This window comes from Phaethon lepturus, unplaced genomic scaffold (genome assembly GCF_000687285.1).
Source record: "Phaethon lepturus isolate BGI_N335 unplaced genomic scaffold, ASM68728v1 scaffold44074, whole genome shotgun sequence".
NCBI classification, from domain to species: domain Eukaryota; kingdom Metazoa; phylum Chordata; class Aves; order Phaethontiformes; family Phaethontidae; genus Phaethon; species Phaethon lepturus.
The window spans coordinates 11,880-33,491 of NW_010536346.1; the positions used below are offsets into that span (position 1 = coordinate 11,880).

At 36.8% G+C, this 21,612-nt stretch overlaps 2 protein-coding genes across 2 annotated transcripts; both read right to left on the minus strand.

The window, feature by feature from the left end:
• Positions 1-397: 397 nt before the first annotated feature.
• Positions 398-16,415, minus strand: RBP1 (retinol binding protein 1, cellular). Its single transcript, XM_010286133.1, has 4 exons — positions 16,291-16,415; positions 15,498-15,676; positions 3,931-4,032; positions 398-673 (listed from the first exon to the last, which is right to left on the minus strand). Exons 1-4 carry the CDS (start codon positions 16,361-16,363, stop codon positions 620-622), a joined length of 408 nt encoding a protein of 135 aa, XP_010284435.1. The 5' UTR covers positions 16,364-16,415; the 3' UTR covers positions 398-619.
• A 1,402-nt stretch (positions 16,416-17,817) lies between these two features.
• NMNAT3 (nicotinamide nucleotide adenylyltransferase 3) lies at positions 17,818-18,378 on the minus strand (the record flags this gene model as incomplete). The annotated part of the gene is made up of 1 exon (XM_010286134.1): positions 17,818-18,378. A coding segment is annotated over one exon (457 nt), but the record flags the coding sequence as incomplete, so codon positions are not given.
• Between the last annotated feature and the right edge of the window lie 3,234 nt (positions 18,379-21,612).

A 21,612-nucleotide genomic window follows, 5' to 3' on the forward strand; every position in this document is an offset into this window, starting at 1 on the left:
CGTTTAGAAAAGAACTGCCCCTTGGCCATGCTTCCGTAGGTACTGTTTTTCCAGACTATTGATCCATACCTTTACTTATTTTGAAAAATCAGATTTTTAGTTTTGGTAGAATACTTTCAGTGAAGTACTGCTCAACTGGAGCTGATGGTAAAATTCTCACTGGCTTCCGTGAAATCAGGATTTCAGCGTAAGCCACATACTACAGATCTCATTTGCTTCCCTATAATTACAATTCAACATTTGAAAACAAGACTACCTGAAGCCCCTTTGCTAAGGCTATTGAAGGGTGATTTCCATTGAAAGTAAAAAATTAGCTTACAAGGTCTTAAACTCCAGTACCTTGTTTTGTACTAAAAAGCCCTATTTTGGTGTAGTCAGGAATTATGGTACGCACACATTTATAGTGTTTAGTATCTTTAATTGGCATTTCGAAAAATAGTTTTATTTGCAGCCATTTCTTGAAAATTATTTGTTAAAATATTTTATTCTAACTATACAGTTCTAATGTGATCTTCATTTCTGTGTTTGCTGTCGTTACTGATGATCATTACTACCATTTGGAGATCTGGTGGTAAGTCTGTAAATTCTACTGTTCTTCATTTCTGTATTGGCAGTAGGCTCATTGTACCTTCTTAAAGACCTGCTTACACTTGACTCCACACACTCTTATTTCCTAGGAAGAGAAAATAATAAAAAAATACAACTTTTACATAGGACACATGCATTATACATTCATGTGTGTCTCCAGCTTAATGTCAATCCACAATTTTCTATCAAACTAGATAGGGTAGCTTGTACGTATTTTAGCCTATTTTTAATCCTAAAAGAAACCAGCTGGTTTGGGTTTGTTTTCTGGTGAAAGATGGAGTAAGAGAACTTGTTTTGGCATCTCAGATCTTAAAAGGGCCAAGTATGTTCCTGGTGCATTATTCTCTATTTGCAGTGTGTGCAACTGCTAAGGTCTTTGAAAAGGGCATTCTCTATTTTGGATACATAAAGAAGTTATTTGGGGATGGATTTGAATAACCAGTTCTGAATCTGCATGTTGATGACTGGTAGTTCAAACCTACAAAACTAGAAATCAGCTGAAAGCCCACTCTAGCAATACAGTGATCATGGCTAGAAAAGGACAGGTAGTTGGGTACAGAACATTTGATATAGGTCTATACATGACAGCACAGCAGTGAGTTTTGACTGAACTTGACCATACTGGATGCGTAGTGCTGTCTACTGTTCCTTTATGTTCCACAAGAGCTTCTCAAAAATCCCTACTTGCTAACCATTGGATCATCATGAACTATGCATAAGCAGGTGCAGTGATGTTTACACCTTAGGCACTGATTTGTGAGGTCTACTGTTGTTTACCTGATCTCACTGAAGATGCAGTTAACATTCTCCATTACTGAATCTATTTAGGTTAGACCTGAGAAGTGCACACAATATGGGTGGGGATATGTGGAGGTGTTGACCAGTTTTGGTGGAAGAAGAAAAAGGGGTGCAACTTCTTAAAGACAAAGGTTATGTGTGACCTAGCAGAAGGGATGTACCTTCTATTTCAAGATAAGATGTTTAATAAAGCTATCATAGTATTTTGAGGAAACAGGAGGCAGAGTTTCCTGGGAAGTTATGCACATTTTCTTATGGGGGACTTTGATAAAATGACATATTAAAAAAACCTTACACCTTATTGGCATATGTTGCTAGTCCCTAGTAAGAGAAGGCGCTTCATGATGAATTGATGGAAAAAGCAGACTGATAGAGTGATTTTGTTCGCTTCTATATAGGTAACCCAGAAGAAGGAGTGTGCAATAAGGGCTAAGAGATCTGCTGACAGTGACAAAAACCTACAGAGCAGAAGCAATCAATACAATAGAAAAGGGCAATAAAACTCAAAAGGGAATGGAGAATGGTCAAATAAGTCACTCATATAAAATAGAATCTAAGGAGGAAAAAGAACTACAAAGTACAGACCATAGAATGAAATGAAGAAAATAGGAGGCGATAAACTACTAAAGGATGTGGTACTGCTCTCTACAGAACTGTGGAAAGAATTAAATTAACACTTGGCTCATTGTGTAAAGTTCAATAGGATCATAAAGCTATCGAAGTATCAATTTTTTAGATGTAACTGCCCATTGTATCAAAGGACTCTCAAGAGTACAGGACTTAGTAATCTTAGCTGGTCAAAAATAAGATACTAAACGGGACTTTTTACTGTATGTTTAATGGAGAGAGTTACATTAACAAGGATTCAGAGAAATAAAGAGGACAACTCTTGAAGTTCATTAGATATAAAAAGTGATAAAATCGAAATATTGGGGACTAGCCTCTAAAATACTCAGTTACTTCCTTTGCATGAAGTAATTTTGTACTGACTGTTGTGTACATGAGAGACAGATTGTGATAAATTGTACAAGTGCCAATGAGTGCATGGATGCCTGCATGAGTTGGCAGGTATGATACAGAACTCTTCACAGCCTTCTGAAAAGGCAGCGTCAGATCAGTCAGGTTTCCTTGGAGTAACTAAAGTGGCACTAGACACATATGCTTGAGCAACTGAATCTGAATTTATGACTTCTAAAATCAAACTCTTAACAGAGTCAAGTATAGAAAGTGGTCTGGCCTGGAGGTCCATGGCTAGGTTTTATGGCTAGAGCATGATGCAGGGTAAGGATAGCAGAAATCGAGGCTAAAGAAATTGGTGTTGGGGATGGGAAATGGGTAGAGATAATAACCATGGAGCTGGCGCTGGCAAGAGACAGAAACCAGGATGCCCATACAGAGAAATCCAAGAGCAACTACTGCTATTGCTTCATGTATCTGCAGATGAGTGCAGCAAGGTATAAGTTAACTTCTAGACCAGACATTGAATGGCTAATTGCAACCTGCTTGCCAGCAGAGAATCTGAAAGTGCTGATGCTTGGTGTCATGGTACCAACTGTTGTGAAGCTGTGAGGCAGTGTGGAAATACTGTAGTGTGTTTGTGTATAGATAGAGGGAATATATACACACAAGAAATTCTGGGGTCTCCTTTTTATTGCTTCTCTCCTACTTTCATTAAGCCCATGGCCTCATCTATAAAGTGATCATTTACACAATAACTTTCTCCCTACCTGCGTTATACCAAGTATGTAGTCCAGATGGTAGTATCTGTCATATACATTCCTTTCCCAAACTGGTTTCTGGGACTTCCAGTACTTCCTGAAAATTGCATTTAGTAATCAGGGGTTTGGGGTACTTTTGCAAAGATTTCATAACTCTGCTACTGATTCGAGTATTTAGAGAACATCCATTTAGACTGTTGAACACTAGTAGTACTGAACAGTGAACAGAAATGGAGGTTGGGTTTTATCATCTCAACAGGAAGACTGCCTTTTACCCACATTGTTAAGAAAATGAGGATGCTATAAAGAGCTATGTGAGAAAAGAATAGGCATCTTCTTTCAGGTTCTGTTAACTTAGATAAAAAAGATGATCTGAAAGAACATGACATTTCAAAAACTTAATTGCTGTTTTAGTTCTCTAGGCTATAATGCAGTCTGGTCTGTAATTATTTTAAAAGGACAATGGTGTATTTTCCTCTTATAGCTTCTTGTTGGCTGCATAATTTGACCAGATCCCATACTGCATATTTTAAAGACTGTATGAAGGACATTCTGTTAAATGTCTTCCTCAGTGTAAACATTTCAAACTGGTATGTCTGGACAGACAGTTAACACAGAAAGAGTACTGCTTTGAAATCAGGCAGTCTTTGTAAGGGACATAAAAGCATAATGGCTCCAAATGAAACTGTTGCTTTAGAAAAAAGTCGAATGCTACACCAATACCTAATTATGTCAAAGTAAACTAAGGTAACATAGCACATGGCCTGCTGCATTACATCTAACCATGTTAACAAAGTGGCATTTAAAACCTGTAACATGATCTTACCAGGTGCATTTCATCTCCTTCAATCCACTGGGTCCAACCACGACCTTCTTTTTCTCCATTCTGCACACAAAGAAGCTTATCTCCATCCCAAGATACAGTGGTCTAACAAAATAGACATATTCAATTTTACTGTAGTCTTCTCTGAAACGATGATTAGTTTCCGTAAAGCAAAACTTATCTCTTATCTAATAAATTATTAATGTATCTCATAAGAAGAATAATCGTAGAGTGTTGCAACACTTAGGATAATTAAAAAAGAAAGGAGCCTAAATAGAAAGTTGCTGCCAAACTGCCTGTCCAAAACCTGGAAGGATGAGATAAAGTTGTTTAAATGCAAGAAAAAGTACCATAAAAATAATTGTGTAAGAGCGCATTCCTCTCTCCCTGCTGACAAATACAGCAGCAGAAGGGATGTGCAGCCTAATACTGTATTTGCAAAAGGAGCTGAAACCTTGAGATTCAGTTTGTTTCTTCCACCATAAGGATTCCCCAGCTGCTCTACCTGAAAAAAGTACCCACCTACTGGCAGCTATGTATGAACATGGCTTTTACATCCTGAGCTGTTTTTTACCCATGTCTTAATCTGCCTTTCATCACTGAGCGGAATAGTTTGGAATTATCAGCAAGCTGGTAACTTTGGCAGCATCCTGCTTTGTGTAACTGTAGCTGGAGAACTACTTGAGCCAGGACTGGCAGAAGAAGAGTAAGGTGTTGCATGATTTGACATAGCGCTTTTGTGAATATTGGTACTGTCCCGAGTAGCTCAGTGGAACTTGATTCATAAAACTACTTAAATGTATGAGGGTGCATCCTACAGCTTGTTACTCTGGTTAGTCTTTACTGACAATTTGCCTTTCACATCTCCCTAAGAAAAAGAGAAGCAATACTCCATAAAATATTTAGAGGGAAGTGGAAGAACAGTGACAATTTGTGCCCAATGAGGATAGTTTAACATCAGTATTAGCACATGGCTTTGAAACCAGCTTGTCTGAAGTGAATCTGAGGACTAAATATGGAATTACTGTCTACCTTGTAAAAGTCTTCAGCCACTGACTGTATAAGCAGTCAAATATGGAGAGAAGATGAATTCTGATCTATCATTAAAGGAAAACTTACTGCATCCATCCTCTGTAGTTTCTAGGAAATCAGCCTACATTTGTCATTCTGGAAACTGTAAAGCCAGTTCAACATTCAAGAACTATGCAGCCTTAGTTATTTAATTTGTATATGTCACAAACAATTAATTCTTAAATGGTAACCATGATAGCCACTATTTTTAAATGAGTACAGCCAGCAGCCTCTACCTCTGGGAAGCTTTAGACTAAACAAGCATGGAAAATGAATCACTAGAAAGAGTGCCAGCATAGATACTCATAAGCAAGGCATTGTTATTGATCCCATATAGTCTGTTTGCACCATATGGGGTCTCTGAAAGACAAACTCATGTGTCCTTGCTAAAAATCTCTCCAATCTGGAAAATGCATTCACAAATTCTTCTGTTCGCTCTTGTAAAATGACGTAGTTAAACCAAGTAGTAGATAATATTTTAAAAAAGTCATATCCTTTTAATGTATAAAAGGAACAACACATTTGGGTAAAGCTGTAGTTAATGGAGTTATCATAATTTAAATTCTTTTCCGTACCTGTTCTAAATCTGTCGACACCCAGGTGCAGATAGAAGATAACAAATAATACTAGTCAAAGTGAAAAATGTTTAATCTATCAATTAACATATCTAAGAATATCTGATGATTCTAAAAAATGAATGTATCAGAAAATGAACATTATTTCCACCAATGACTTGTAGATGTGAGGGATACCGTGGAATGAAGCATTTGTATATGCAACTTTGCTTAGTAACTGCACTTATTTTTACCCACCGAGTATTAGCTCAGCATAGTGTAATCATTAGACTAGCTTAATAGTTAAATTTTGTGGGTTTAAATTTTTGTGAATTCAAAGCCAATACAGCATGATAAAGTAAGATCCAAATTTATTAGTACTGCTAATGTTCAAAGTCAGTTGTGGAAGTTATTAGTCTTGATAATATTCACTAGCTTAGTACACTTGGGTGACTGAAATTGTTTCATCTCAGAAAACAACACACGTTTTTCTCTGGCTTTCTTGTTTTTCCAGTCAAGATTAGATATTGCTTTTGACAATTTGGTGATAACCACAAAGAGTATAATACCACAGACTGTTAACCAAGCTGTTTTATCAGCCAATATTCTCAGTTATCATCCTCTGCCTTCCCTTTGAGAAATATAAATACTGAAGCTATATGAGTAAACCATACAGTTTCCGATTTTTGTATGTCGCTATTTTGCTATGAAGGTTATAAAGGACAGAATATATTTCAGGAGAGTATAATGTCCTCTTTGTTAGCAGAAACAAAATACCCTTTATGACAGTAAGATTAATCAGTAGCATTTTTATCTTTTCTCTCTTTAGGTCAAACTGTAATGTCTCATATAATAAAAGACACAACTAATACAGAAGATAGAAACTTCTCTTTTAACTCAGAGTGAAACAGGTTCTTCCATTCCAAGTATCTCTATTGAGACACACACTGAGTATTAGTTGAGGTTGGAGTTGCTATGACTGTTATATATGCACTGGCTGCTGCTATTAGTACAGCCTTTACCAACAGCTAAGATACAGCAATGCTTGCCTTAGAACATTTCCAAATATCTGAGTCAGAACATAATAACAATATTCAAAAAACCCCACTGTAGGGCAAATGTTGCTAAATATAATCTATTTTGTTGTATAGAAGAGCAAAGATTTATTTTTAAAGATTGGATCAAGATATTGCCATTGTATAATTAGGAGTCAAACACTTGCACTGACTAATAAAGCAGTTTTGTATGAACCTTTAGTTGCTGTTGTTTTCCTCTCCTGGCATGCACTTACTATCAAGATAAAGAAATGCTTTACCTTTTACACAAAACAACTTTTCTTAAATAAGCAGGCTTTTATAGTTAACCTTGTTTGCCACCATTTTGATAATAGCATTACCTAAGGTTTGCCTGATTACAGAGATTGAGCTACTGCCTCATATCTGGAATGACTGAAAATCTTTGCCAGGGTTTGGTGAGCACAGCATCCCCAGGCAGATAGTTCCTATTTGTCATCTTCCTCCACAAGCAAGAGGAGAAGTACACAAACTTTGAGGACACTGGAAACGTGGAGTTTCCTGACGGTAACAGAACCAGCTAGATGAAAATGTAGTATTGCTCTAAAACTGAAGGCTCCTGCCTTTTTGAGCATCTTGTACTACTTGTAAGATAAATGGAAGACTTAATTTATTCCTTTCAACTAGGCAGTACATAATGTAGTTTGTCATAAACAAGCTTAAGTTTTCTTACTTACTACCTGATCATACTTAAACCTAAGACAAATATTTCTTAGGTCAAATGCACATAATTCTGTAGGAAACTTCAATAGAAAATAGTGATGAATGCAATTAATCGATAGTGTGATTAAAAATATTGAAGGAGCATAAGAAAAGTTAATGGAGTGAGATAAACAAGGGTGAGTCTTGCCTCACTTTAACTTTTCTTAAAAGTTCTAACCACCAATAGTGCACATCTTTTGGATTATATACTCTTTGTTCTTGAGGTGTAGTAATAGAGAATGGAGCTCCTCTGGGAGGTGAAGAAGCCTTTGAAGCCTGAGGACACAAAATATGTTCAAATTTTCTTTGGTTTTATATGATTTCTGTAGTCTTACACTTTTTTTGTGTACTTCGATATTTTATTACTTGGCCATTCACATACTTTTGTTAGTGATTTAATCTCTTTGTGTTATGAAGATTTAAAAAATATGCATAGAAATACCATCTTCCTGAAAATTAAAGAAGAAATGATATTGATTCTCATTACTGTTTTCAGCTGAGACAAGGTAGATTAAATGAAATGTTTAGTAAAAACAAAACAAATTGACTATCTATTTGCATTTTCCCCTAGTAGCAGTAACAGTAGTGAAGTCTTGTAGAATTACAACAGGTATCTAGCTCCTAGTGGTAAGTCATATTGACCCACAGCCAGAGATGCTGATTTTTGTAATTTACTGAAATAGCCATCAAACAATTTTATCAGAGAACTTTGCATTTCCCAGTGAAGTCTACGTGCAAAAACATTTAATGCTGTCTCTACACAATGTTTCTTATGCCCATGTTGGCTATTCCTATTGTGCTTCCTTGTGTCGTGCTCTGTAGTTGAAGATACATAATATATTTTACAGGTGAATGAAAGAAAAGAACTTTTTTTTTTTAAAGTATTTCATCAACATTTTTGTTAATGCTACATAGATTTTCAACACATTGCATTTACAAATACAAATTGCAGCTACCACCTTTCATCAAAAATATGTTATTGATCTCCCATCTGCAGGAGAAAAACAGCAGTACAAATTCTATTTTACTTCTCCTTCCCTTCAATGTTGTCTCTGTATTTGAGGTGCAGCAAATGACTTCAATGCTCTAAAACTGCACGACACACTCTGTGATCCATCTCAATCCAGTAATTCTCTGCTTATGAGAACGACCAGTCATTTTACAATTGTAATTATGAATTAAGAAGGAGTAAACAATGGAAAGTAATTGTTTAGATCAGATGACACAGGAAAATCCGGTTTGAGCGGTGTCCTGTATTGCATTTACAAATAACACCAAAGAAAATATCCTAGAATTTTTTGTCAAACAGGGCAATGTATCCAAGAAGATATTTAATAGCTTCTCAAGGTAAAGCACTTTCATCTGTACTAAGTATCAAAGTGATATAAAAACTTCTGGTAAGCAATCTGCAGGGGAAATTTTCATCAAATGAAGTGCTGATGGAATAAACTAATATTGATACCACAGACAAAATCTAATGTAACTGTGAAGGGGCATTCTGTAGTGTTGTAGTCACTACCTATGACCTGTGTAGGAGGCAGGCTGCACACTGCTAACAGGAGAGCTACAACCACGTTTGTCATCTCTCCATCCTGTAACTCCTTCTATCTCATCAAATCTGCATCTGTCAGGTTGGTGACAGACGGATAAACTACTGAAAAAACAACAAACCCAACAGAAAAATTAGTGGTAGGATTCCTGGACTTTATCTCAAGATACTGTTGCTGGACAAAGGTTATACATACCTAGCCATCCTGTAGCTAGGTTGAATGATAAAGTCTATACCACCTTTCCTTCCCTTACTAACTTCCCTGTAGACTCACAAACCTAACCTCCCATTTAATCATTCCTGGTTTTAGCCATGCGGCAACTCAACTCCTAAAGTTAACTCACAGGAAATGGTTGGTAGAACAATCCAACTCATTTCTCAGCTGCTCATTGGGCTGGCAGATATTGTGTCTCATAATAGGTATCTGTTGGCTACAGGACTCTGAAATGTGTTCATGCCATTACAAACTTCCTCAGATTGTTACTGGAAGACAAGCTGGTTATAATGTGGGCATTCTGTACCTGACTGATAAGCTTACTGAAGTTCACTTTAGTCAAAAGATGAAAGACTTCCAGCAGCAGTATTTTGCTTCTACAATTGTTAGCATCTCCATTGCTGGCAAAAGGTCTTAGGATTCTATTGACAAATTTAAGATCAAAGGGTATGCTGTTGTCAGATGGGATCAGGTCTTAAATGTTCAAATTCCTTATTTTGAATCCTTGCTCGTAAGAGCAATAAAGGAAAGCAATGGCTAGAGACACGTTCCAGGGAGCAGGAACGTAAATGTGCCAAAGCTCCAGGCTATGCAGGTGACAATATGCAGGAGGAGGAGTAGAATCAATATTATGGACAATGCATAATATTTTATTTCTTAAGAACAGAGTTTGTTTTTCTTTCTTCTGTACACAAATAATAACAAAAATAGAAAGACTTGTGTATATCCTATGCCAGAAAAAGAAGTACAAAACAGCACACCCAATTCACTTTGTGCAAGGATCAAAATCGATTCTAAGACACTTACAGTTTAAATTAATGTGTATAATTGATTTATCCTCCGTGTAATTTTAGCAAAATGCAATTGTACATAACACTAATGGTTTGTCATTCAGAATTGGATTTGGTATGTCTGGTTCCCAGGTGTTCAGATAATTCTTTGTGATTGCACTTTCTGCATTTTTAACTCTCTGAGCTTTTTAGGATTCACAAAAAGCTGAAATGCTAAAGCCCATCCAAAACCACCTCCCCTACAGAGCTTCAGTATGTTAGTAGTGGTTTTGTAACTAACTGTCTCAAAGCTTCTGATCAGTCTCGTGTTTTAGACATGAATCCAACACTGCAAAATTTAAAGTTAATGACATCTTAAATTATGTGGCAAAAGGTTCTAGAGATCTCATTTGGTATTGCTGCGCAAATGTGCTGAGCATATCACTTAAGGTAATAACCAGTGCATGCAGTGTGAAATAAGGCAGAAAGAAGGCAACAGCTCCTCTTTACTGAGCCACAGAGACTGAATGTACCAGAGGTTTAGAGAGCCTGAGACAGATCCAAGAGTGGACCTCTGTTCTCTGGAATCTTGGGTTGAATGGAGGACTGTTCTTCCTCACTTGTGGACAGCAGTTTGTAAAAGGCCAGAGGTATCAACAGAAAACTACATGAAGACTACCTCCTTTTAAATTAACCCTCCCGAGAAGTCAGACATTAATCCAAGGAGGAGCTGGGGAATTTACGGTACTGCAGAGAGGGCAGGCACTAGATTTGAGCAAAGACTAGTATATACACACAGGCAATGACATAAAAACACCTCCCAGCAACAGTGGTTCTAGAACAATGCTTGTTTCAACAAAGTATATGAGAAAATACTTACAAGCCAAAAAGGAAAGGACAGCATTTGAATAGGTAAATAAAAAAAAAGTTAAATCAGAGGGATCAAGTAAAGACATATTGCTGATCTTGCATCTTACTACATGGGTGCAATTTATTTTGAGTCTTCTCACTCTGTGGGGGATCCCTACTGAAATTCCAAGTACTGGAATGTTCTTTGTTGGTTGTTGTTTTTCTGGCAGCAAGTCTTTATTCCAATACCTACTCTAAACTAGATTAACAGCTGTGAATTCCATTTGTGGAACAAAGGAACCCTGCCTAAATAGTTAAATAAGCTTCATGAGCCATGTGATTTTACAACAGGGCTTTATTCTGACCTTGCAGCAGTATCAATCAAATTATGTCCAAAGTAACTAAACTTCATTGCATTTTTCCTGAATACAAACTAGAGAGGAATCACTTTCACATTGGGCATGTTTGTTATTTAAAACAGAGCCATGATCAGTTCCAAACAGCTTACCTCCTTCCACTAGGATACGGCACATATAAGTAGCACTGGTTTCTGTGACAGAAGGATTGCTCAGGTGCCTATGAACAATCCTCATGTGGCTGTCTTTCATAAACATTAAATGACTATATGTTTTCAGGAAGATACTTCATATGGAAAGATGTATGATAGATCTGATGACTGAATTCTCCAACTGCCAAATCCGCTCACCCCACCCTGCCCAGCGAGTCTTAACTATGACTGAAAGTTATATTAGTTCCAAGAATAGAACCCTAACCACCCATTTGATAACTTATCCATGGTTATATTCTGCTTGTATTCTGTTTTAGTTAACTAAATGGTTATAATGTATGATTTCCCTCCTTCAGTTTCAAATTCTTCCTGTTTTATCTGTTTACCAGTCCCTAGCCATTATCATTTCCTTTCCTGCTTCAAGGTAAGAATAAAATTACTATGCCAAAAAGCACAAGGCTCTGAATTACTGAAGCATCCTTCACTTGCTTAGCCAACTATTCAATTCTAATGCAACTAATGCTACTTTCAGTTATCCAGGAAATTCTACTGTTCTATATTTAGAACACAGAACCTTCCTTGATTTTTCAAACAGATCACTTGCCTTTAGTCTCTGTCAAAAGATAGATTCACTCTGGATACTGTGAGCTAAAGCAATTCAGTCTCACTCAAATGCTTGAACAGCAGAGAAAAATTTTAATCCAAAAACCTTCTCTGACTTTAGCAGGAAAATGATTAGAAAAGTAAAAATTTTAGGGTAGTTAATTTTTCCATCTGAGCTACCCCATTCTCAATCTGCTTTAATTCATTGGGTGCAAAGACTTGGACATGAAACTTCAGCCTTTGTTTCAGCCTTTAAGTTTTTTCCGTTAACTTCTTGATAAACTTTTGACTGATGTACTAAGCAAATACTGTGAAGGTACATAAGGCTAACTTTTCCGATTAGCATCAGATCCTGCCCTGTTCTTATGTTTACTGGTACATATTTCACATTGCAGATGTTTCCTCAGCTTCACTGTTTTTTACTGATGGTGAAAAAGGGACACAAAATTATCTGGCGATGAATAGGATCTACTTTTGGAGATGGTTTTCAATTAATTATTGTTTTAATAAGGTCTTGCCTCTTTTGTGCACAGTAAGTTTTTTCCACAGTAAAGTTTATGTGCATGAAACAAGGTTTTATACTTAGTGCAATACCTGAGACCTTCACTAAATTAATCACAACTAGAGATTATAGAATTTATCTTTAAAATTGAAGAAATTTATAATAAGACTGGAGCTTCACTGAGAATGAAGATAGCAGATTCAAATACTCAGTTCAGGAAATACCAAAGCCATAGTTTAGCCATTTAACTTAACATTTCTGTCTTTGTACTCTATACAATTAAAACCATGAACAAACTCTTCAAAGTAGTAGAAACATTATCACATGGTCCAATTCAAACTTCACATCATATGAGAAAGAATGTAATACAATATTAATGTTTTAAACTTCTTTCCACACCATCTAATGTGCACCTTGTAACATCTGCAAAGAATAAAAGATGCTCCTGAACATGTAAACTTTCATTTTACCTTTGTAGTTCAAACTGACAAGTTTTTAATTTTTTTAACCCTAAAGTATAATTAAACTTGCAGAAATACATCTTTTACAAAGTTACCAAAGAAATAGAGAAGCTCTTATTTAACGTTTATCTAGAAGAGAATATCTCTGGGGGAAAGCCCCAGCAAAGCACAATACCATTATGGAACTAGTGAATGCAGATGTCTGCTCTGCATTTCTTAAGAGACCAGGCTGTGCTGCAGCTTGCTCCATACATGGTTTCAGTAATGCTCAGAACACATTGAATATCAGCTGTCTTCTTGGAAGTACCTTGCACTGCGATTAGTGATCTCTCCTGTGTCCACACATCTGTGTGGTCAACTATTCTTTGGTTTTACAGAACAGAGAAATTGCATCTTTAATTAAACTAGCAGGGCTTTTCAGTTTCTCAAGATTCCAAAGTAGCAAATGTTCACTTCCCAACAGAAACAAAATCTTAAAGGAACTGATGTCACCAACTTCTGTTACCTATATACCTTAAGAAAACAGAATCACCTAAAAACATGTTGCATACAAGAAAGGGACAGTTAAAGGTCAAAAAAGGGACGAACTGAAACTGCTAAGGTTTATCCAGCTCAATTAACTCACTGTTCCAGAAAGTTCAGACAGGCTTCCAGAAATGACTAACTATAAAAATGAAAAAATCCTAACTGAAATGAAGGAGGGGGCCTATAGTATCACAGGAGTATCAATTCCTACTGTCAAACCTTCGACTTAACTGTAAAATAAGTATCAACAAAACTTTTAAACCTTTACTCATCACAGACAATATTGATTTGGAATAACTGTAGTTACACTCTACCCTGACTCACAGACACGTTTTACACAACTGAAAGGTGAACACACTTTCGGCGAATGATACACAAAATCTAACCTGTTCACAGTGCTAACATTATTTTTACTGATATGCTAACTCTAGTTAGGTGATAAATTCTTCATTAAAAGAAAAGATTATCTATACCTATTAGATGAATTACTTCTAAGGTTATTTTGCTAGTCTCCTGATCATTGCTCTGCTATATAGATTAACGTTTAATGTGTAATTTGTCTTATCCATGTTACTTTGTACTTCTCATACACTGAGCTACTTGGATAAAACTTGCCCAGTGGTCTGCTCAGTCCACAATACAAATAACAGTAACTGATTGACAGTCTCTCCCATTACATAGGTTGCCTATTAATGATTAAACCATTTATGGCATGCAGTTTCACAAGCTACAGATGAGAAAAGGAAATACCAAGAATGATATTCAACTTTTGCTTTTATGGTGGTTTTCTTCATAAGATCACTCAGGGAATGGTCCAGTATCTCCTATTTCACCTCCATGACCCTTCTCTCACAGACTCTTTCTGGACTGTTAAGAGTTCTTTTGTTGCTTAACAACTGCAAGTTTTTCCTGACATTATGGTTATCAGATTTGGGTAAAGAAAGACAGCTTTGAGAAAACTGAGGTCTCATGTAGAAAAGAAATCTTAAATTGAACTATAAAGTATGATACATTGTTACATGGCAAATAGAGAACCAGTCATCAGTGACCTGAACTGTATAGCTGCAGTTGGTATCTGTTGTTGGAGGCCATGAAGGGCCATGGAGGATTTCTGAAAGTTTTTGTAGAGTTACGTGCCTAAGTCATTCCTAACAAACCAAACAGTCAGGGTTACTGAATACCCCTTGGGTTTTTCTGGAAAAGGCAAGAAGCTGCTAGTACCTTCTGCTTCCCAGGCTAAGTAAGCATTTTGCACTAAACAGCCAATAGATAAAATGTTTAAGCAACCCTTGGAAGTAGGGTTAACTAAGCTCCACTCCAAATCAAATAGCTGTTGTAGTGACTAGAATAATCTTTCTCAAATTTCTTCTTTCTGGTTCAACACTTTGAATTCTTCCCTGTCACTCAAATTGGGTAAAATTGGGTAGAGAATTTTGGCCTATTACAAATAATGAAATATTTACGGTATTTGTCAGGAAGTTGAGTTGTATGTTAAATCTATTCAGCATTTCAAAAGCGGAACTAGGCAAGCGACACATTTCCATGTCTTCTGAATCTGATTTTTCAGCACAGTGGTTGTCTGGCACATTTTGTAAGAACTCATTGCAGGTACATGCTACACAGTCTCAGAGCACTTCTTTCCACCATGTACAGGATGTTGTAGTCCTCCTTTAGATGGAGTTTAATGGTATTTAAGCGCAGATAATGCTTAGATGGAGCCAGTTCTATACACACACAAACCAGTACTTCACTGACTCAAATAGTGAGGACTTCAGGCATTTGAGCAGATGTTTTGAAATGCAATTTCTAAGCACTTGGTCATTCTTACATATGGGGACTAGTGCCTGTCCCTGCAATCAGTGGACCTCCTTCACTGTAAAACATTACTCAGTGAAGAGATTCTGAGTCTGAACATAGATGTCTTTTTGACTAACAAATATCCCAGTAAAATTGAGTAATGTTTCATTGAAGTTACTATTCATTCATTGATAAAACTGGTTTGTCCTCCTGAGTAAAATTAGCATTCCTTTAATGTAAAGGCACGCTAAAAACTGTGTGCACATCCTGTCAAACTGAGAAGCACAGAAATAATTTTAGGAATAGCCACACAAAATGGTTAACAGATGTGGTCTGTGAAAGGCCTCAGATTATTCTTTTCTTTGTGTCCATTGTTAAAGTTTAATTCTTACCATGCATTTCCGATCATCCACCCCAGCTAAATCCTCCACAAACTCCTTTCCTACATCAAATTCCATGATGTAGTTTCTAAAAGTGCTTAGCGTTTTAATGATCATATGATCCCCATTCTGAAGGATTTCTTTGTCAGGTTTTAGCAAGTTTGCTATTTTTCTTACAGCAACATTTACATCTGAAAAAGAAAAAGAATTATTTTAATCCAGAAAAGTCCACCACAAAAAGAAGCTTGTAGGTTTTGGAAGAACTAAAATGAACAAAGATAAATAAATGTCCAGATCTTTCAGGCCAGCTTCCTCATCAGAAAAAAAGTCCATAACCTAATTCTTTTAACTTAAGTAAGCTAATGTTTTCATTGTCTAATTATGTGGAATCCTAAAAAATACTACTTGTATTTGATGGTTAATAAGGTCTTCAATATTTATGTAGAAATACTAGCACTTTACATCAAATGCAAACACATAAAACTGCATTAAGTACATACTGTCTCTTTACCACACATTAAAAATTTTCCTCTTTTTCAAATTACGGGTTTTTTTAAGTTTGAAATCTGCCACTTACCTTTTCAAGCTATGTAGTTTAATCTCTGTTAATGTAAGCTTCAAGATGGCAAAAAGTAGAGGCTGCTTAAGACAAAACAATTTTGCATAAGGCAATTCTTAAAGTGCATTCCTGAAAAGAGTATTTCTCACAAAAATGATTTATGACTGTACAAGAAAAAATAGATTAATATGAAGACTAAGGTTGCATTTATTGATAATTTATTAAAGAACATGAAGGAAACCTTACCCAGCGCTTTCAGATACTCCTCAAAATTGTCATTGCTGACCATTTTCCAGTAACCATTGAAATCTGCAGGCATCCCTACTTTAGGTAATTGTCAAAATGAAAGTCTCAGAAGAGTGTGTGGATTCTGCACCACACAGCTCACTGCCTTTCTTTGTGGTGAGTTTGAACTCTGGTTTCTTTTATTTTTTTTAGACCATGTAGCTATGCAAGTCCTTCTAATCCGATTATTGTTGAAGTGTTGCCTTTAAATCCTTCCACAAGGCCAAACCTCTGAGATTTATAATGACAGCAGGATGACTTGATTTAAACAGAACGAAACATTCACCTTCCACATAACTTCTGTAAGGGTACTGATTATCTGGAGATCCATTTTAACCATATTACTCTTCATTTTTCATGCCACTCAGAAAAAACTTTTTAATTAGCTTTAGTTTAGGATATTAGCCAAAGCTATACAAGTGCTTGTGTGTTTGCTGAGGCGAATCCTTCTTCCTTGAGTATGTTCTAGCTACTTTATGCTGCCCTCTTTTCAGAAAACGATCATACAGACTCTTTCAGTGAAAGCAGTTTGTGTCTAGCATTACTTTAACTTGTTCCACAAGCTCCTTAATTGTAGAGAACTAACAGTGGAAGCTGTTTGGCCAGCTGAGGGATCAAAAAGGGCCAGTTAGGTAGAAACTTGTATTAAGAAGCAATGGTTAATTCTGTATATTGATAAATGGTACATCACTATTGAATGCATGCTTTCAGTTAATTTCAGCAACATTTAAACACAGAAGTAGCACTTTATAGAGATTCTATATTCTTTGAAGGTGTCTTCTTTCAAAAATGAGATAGACTGAATCAGCAGAATAGGCAACCAACATAGAAGAGAATGGATTTTTCTGGCTAACATTTGGGCTCAAATACTGAGACAGCCTCTCAGCAATTTTCATTTATTTTCCACTGTGTATTTTCAAATGGTACAGTTGAAGTTCCTCTTAGATATGTTACCTACTCCAGAGCTTTGGCAATTACTTACTATTCTAGAAGACTCTGGATCAGAGAAGCAAAGAAACCCACTTTAAATCTGGGAGTGAGGACTGTCTGTCATTTCTGAATCTGGAGGCTTGGAAGCGACATGAATGGTGCATGCATTTTTAAGTGCTTCCATGAAAGAAAAGTTTATTTCCATCTCTTGTCCAAACTGCTGAAACATAAAAAGTTATTCAAGGTGCTAAAAAGTTTAGCAGTAATACACATTTAAATATATATATGTAAAGAAAAGTTGTGATTTATTTTGCTGCTTTAGAACAGTAAGGCATCTTCATGCTAAAATGTTGTAGGATTACAGAATTACAATTCAGGAAAGTACTATGTTTGACTCAAGTATTACTGAAGATTAATATTTATTGTTAAGATCTTATTTCTTTTATTTTCACAAGGAAGCTGTTCTTTATATATTTTAAGCTATGCAGCTAAGCATCCCGATTTGCTAAAGCACTACCGTACACAAAAACACGAATTTAAAACACCACATGAATTCAAGAAATTTTGGGCAGATGTACTTTCCTCTCACTAACAAGAAACAACTTTCTCAAGAACTGTACATGAAAAAAAGCCAGGTCTGTCCACTTCACACACTACAGACATCAGTCATTTAGTGGGTTTACTGTTGTGTTATGCAACTTCAGAGGCTGAAGCAAGTCACCTTCATTCTTCTGCTCACTTTCTTCTGTGTAGATATTATGGTGTGCAATGTAGGATATAACAGAATCTGGTATGAGGTATTTTACACTTAATCCTCTGCACAAGGCATGGCGTATCTGTGTTGCACTGATTTCATTCTGAATCCATTCCTTCACCAGAAAGATATTGTGCTGAAATTTAGTTAAAAGGTCTGATTCATTGATATACTGAGCAGGATCAGAGCCAGCACGGCTAATACAGACTAAACCAAACTTTTCCACTATTTCTTTGATGTGTTCTTCCTTCCAGAGATTGGGTGTTTTAAATGTCTGTAGAAAATCAGCCCCACAGAGCAGCTTTAATTCTGGTAGAACTGCAAAGACAAAAGGAATTGAGAGGTTTCTATACTTGCACAGTTTTCTACGATGTTTATAATTAAAATCTGTTTTAACTTATCATCTTTTTTCCTTCTCTTTTTTTTTTTTTTTTTAATCATTTACCTTTACTCCAGTTTTCTTTTAAAAGGTTGCAAGAAAAGCTTGGATTTTATGTGTCTGGTCACAATTACTTTATCACCTACTTCATCATCACTGACAGCATATCAAATATCTGTACAATGTTAAAGAAGAATTATTCCTCCACTCAAGCAAGCCAAAAAGGGGAAGAAGCAAATAAAGGAGGGAATTATTTTAGCACAAAGACTAGACTTGGTTGAAACTGGCTACCACACCCAGCCTGCCCTGCTCACTTTGCTCAGGTACTGTGGGACCAAGCCCAGCTAGCGGGGCCCTTGCCTGCCACTGTGCTACCGCACACAGCTCCCCATCCCTTAGGGGATGCCCTACTGCATGCTGGCACACACACACAGTGTTTGCCTACTGTCACATGAGCCAGAGAACAACCCAGAATTTCGCCTGGGTTTGTGCACCTGTATCATCTAAAACATGACAGATTGTATCTAATCTAACTGCCCTTACTGGTACAATAAGCTAGTTAGTTGACCTATTAAGTCTTATTTTATTTTTAGAGATATTTGAACCAGCAGAATATTATACAGATAATATTTTGTGTCATGTTGCCATGGCATTTTTTTTTCAGTACAAAGAGATCTAAAGCCAAAATTTGCCGTACCTTGAATAATGACCAAGAATGATACTTCACCAGTACATTTTTTTTGTCTTCTCTACATTTCTTATTTGTGGCACACTGCCTAAGCCCCAGTACAGAACTATCTCTTTCCTCAAAGTCTATTCTACAGCACTCATCATTATACCATCTGAGTATTTTACAAACATTGACTAGGTATTTTCACAACCTTGCATTCATGTGAAGTGAAGGGGAAACCTGGAGGCACTGTCTCCATTTTACATTTATTCATGATTGCAAACAGTTAGCACATCTGCAAGTCTTATACAAACACCTTAAATCAGTGACTTGAAAAATAAGAAACATACTAGTGATGATGCATGAAAAGCTTACCTTCAGTGCCCTAAGACACACTCGATTTTGCAGAGGTTTAATATATACCATTGACTTAACTACAGCAAGCATTTCTTCTCTTCTTACACCCCTCACTACATACCTTCCCACCCCTACAACAAAGAAGGCAGGGGTACTGCACTGCACCTTCCTGTCCTCGGAATGCAGCATTACTACAGAAGGAAGACGGTACAGGACAAGGCAATCTTGAAACATTCATGCCTGACAGAAACACCATAGACTGTCCACATGCTTAAAACTATAATTCTGGGGTTTTTTAGAGTTTATAATCACTGTATTTGGTAGGAATGTGAAATTTTTGTAACAGCCCCCTCCCTCACAAACCACCCATTCAATTTTATTTTGATAACCACATCTGCAAGGTTGGAACCTTTACGTTCAATGCTTTCATCTCTGACACTTGAGCTAGTGCAGAAGTACCTGCAAAAGTTTTCTGTGATCCCTGTGTGGACCAGAGCTACAGGAGGCTGAGGGGAGACCTTGTCACTCTCTACAACTACCTGAAAGGAGGATGTGGTGAGGAGGGCGTTGGACTTTTCTCTCAAGTAACCAGTGATAGGACAAGAAGAAATGGCCTCAAGTTGTGCCAGGGGAGGTTTAGACTAGATATTAGGAAAAATTTCTTTCCTGAGAGAGTGGCCAAACATTGGAACAGGCTGCCCAAGGAGGGGGTGGAGTCACCATCACTGGAAATATTCAAAAAATGTGTAGACGTGGCACTTCAGGACATGGTTTAGGGGGCATGGTGGCGTTGGGTTGATGGTTGGGCTTGATGATCTTGAAGGTCTTTTCCAAGCTTAATGATTGGATCACCTTAGTGATTCTGTGAGTACAAAACTCTGAAAGAATGTCCCAGTTACTTCTGACAGCTGATGAACAATGAGACACCAAGAACCTTAGGATTCACACAACCCTGGAAGCTCTATCATGATAAAGCTCATCTTTTCTGCTTTATCCCTTCCAAGCTGTCCTCTTCTCACCTATCTCCTCATGCCAGTTCCAATCTTCTTGTCCTTCCATTCACAGATTCTACTCTTCCTTTCCAGTTCCTTGGCCTCCAGTTCCTTGGCTCAGCTGTTCAGACTGTTCCCAGTGCCCTGCTTTCCAGAGCCTTACCTGGGTTTTAATTAACAGCTTGCTTTTTACTTAACAGCAGCCTCCACAATAAAACAGTACTCTGTCCCAAGCTGTATTAGAGCTAATATTACACCAGAGCTTTTATACTGTTGATATGTTTTCTCTGAATGTACATGAATTGCAGTTCTAGGTTACTAGAAGCTAAATTAACAGATTGTAGGCTTTACAAAAAGGCTGTCAATTTTACAAATACATCTCTGCATATCCCTACGTCTTCTGTGTCCATGAGAAAAATGTGTCTTTGGCCTTTCAAGGGCACTTTGCTAAATGATGATCTGCAGCTTCCACTATAGATAATGGTATAAAACCCAAATGGCTGCTGCAATTCTCAATTTTTTACTAAGTACAATAGCCTTTATTTCAGGCCATGATATGTCTGGATGAGGGAAATTTCTGCTTGTTTTTGATTGGCGTAGCTCAGTCAATGATGGTGGACAAAAATTAATTGCAATTCCTTGAAGTGTTATTCAGGGTAAAATGAGAGGGTAAGCTAAAGGAGAAATAACTATTAACACAAAGGAAGTAGCTGGATTTCAGGTTTAATTAAGGGAGACTGCTATTGGAATATGCTAGGGAAAAGCATTCAAGAGGTGACAACAAAGTTGTACATGTAAGGCAATCGAGAGACTTGAAGTGCAGGGCATTAAATTAAAAATTAAATGAAGACAATCAACCATCTCTTGTAAGTAGGACAAGAAATACTGCATATGAAGCTATATTTGGTGAATCAAGGAGGAATGGCAAATCCCTGGGCACTGAAAAACAGAGAAAAAGAACTCTGTAGTCTTGTCATTTTTATCTTTGTCCTGAGTGACTAGCACCAATAAACTATTCTAAGTTTATTAAAACTGCAATCATTTGTCTATACCTCTCCTCAGTGAACCTTTTTATTTACAATATACATTAAAGTGACCTGATTATTTCACGTGGAAAAAAATAATGAGATTCAGCACCATGCAAAGAAGTCTTACAGTTTAGTAGGCATACATTAGCAGTCCTGGTTAACAGGGGAGGTCC

Excerpts from the sequence above, each read along its gene's own strand:
- RBP1 (XM_010286133.1), bottom strand. The coding sequence starts at position 16,363 with ATGCCTGCAGATTTCAATGGTTACTGGAAAATGGTCAGCAATGACAAT. Across the intron at positions 15,677-16,290 it reads GGAGTATCTGAAAGCGCTGG|ATGTAAATGTTGCTGTAAGA; the intron begins GTAAGGTTTCCT and ends TTTCTTTTTCAG. Across the intron at positions 4,033-15,497 it reads TGGATGATCGGAAATGCATG|ACCACTGTATCTTGGGATGG; the intron begins GTAAGAATTAAA and ends CTATTTTGTTAG.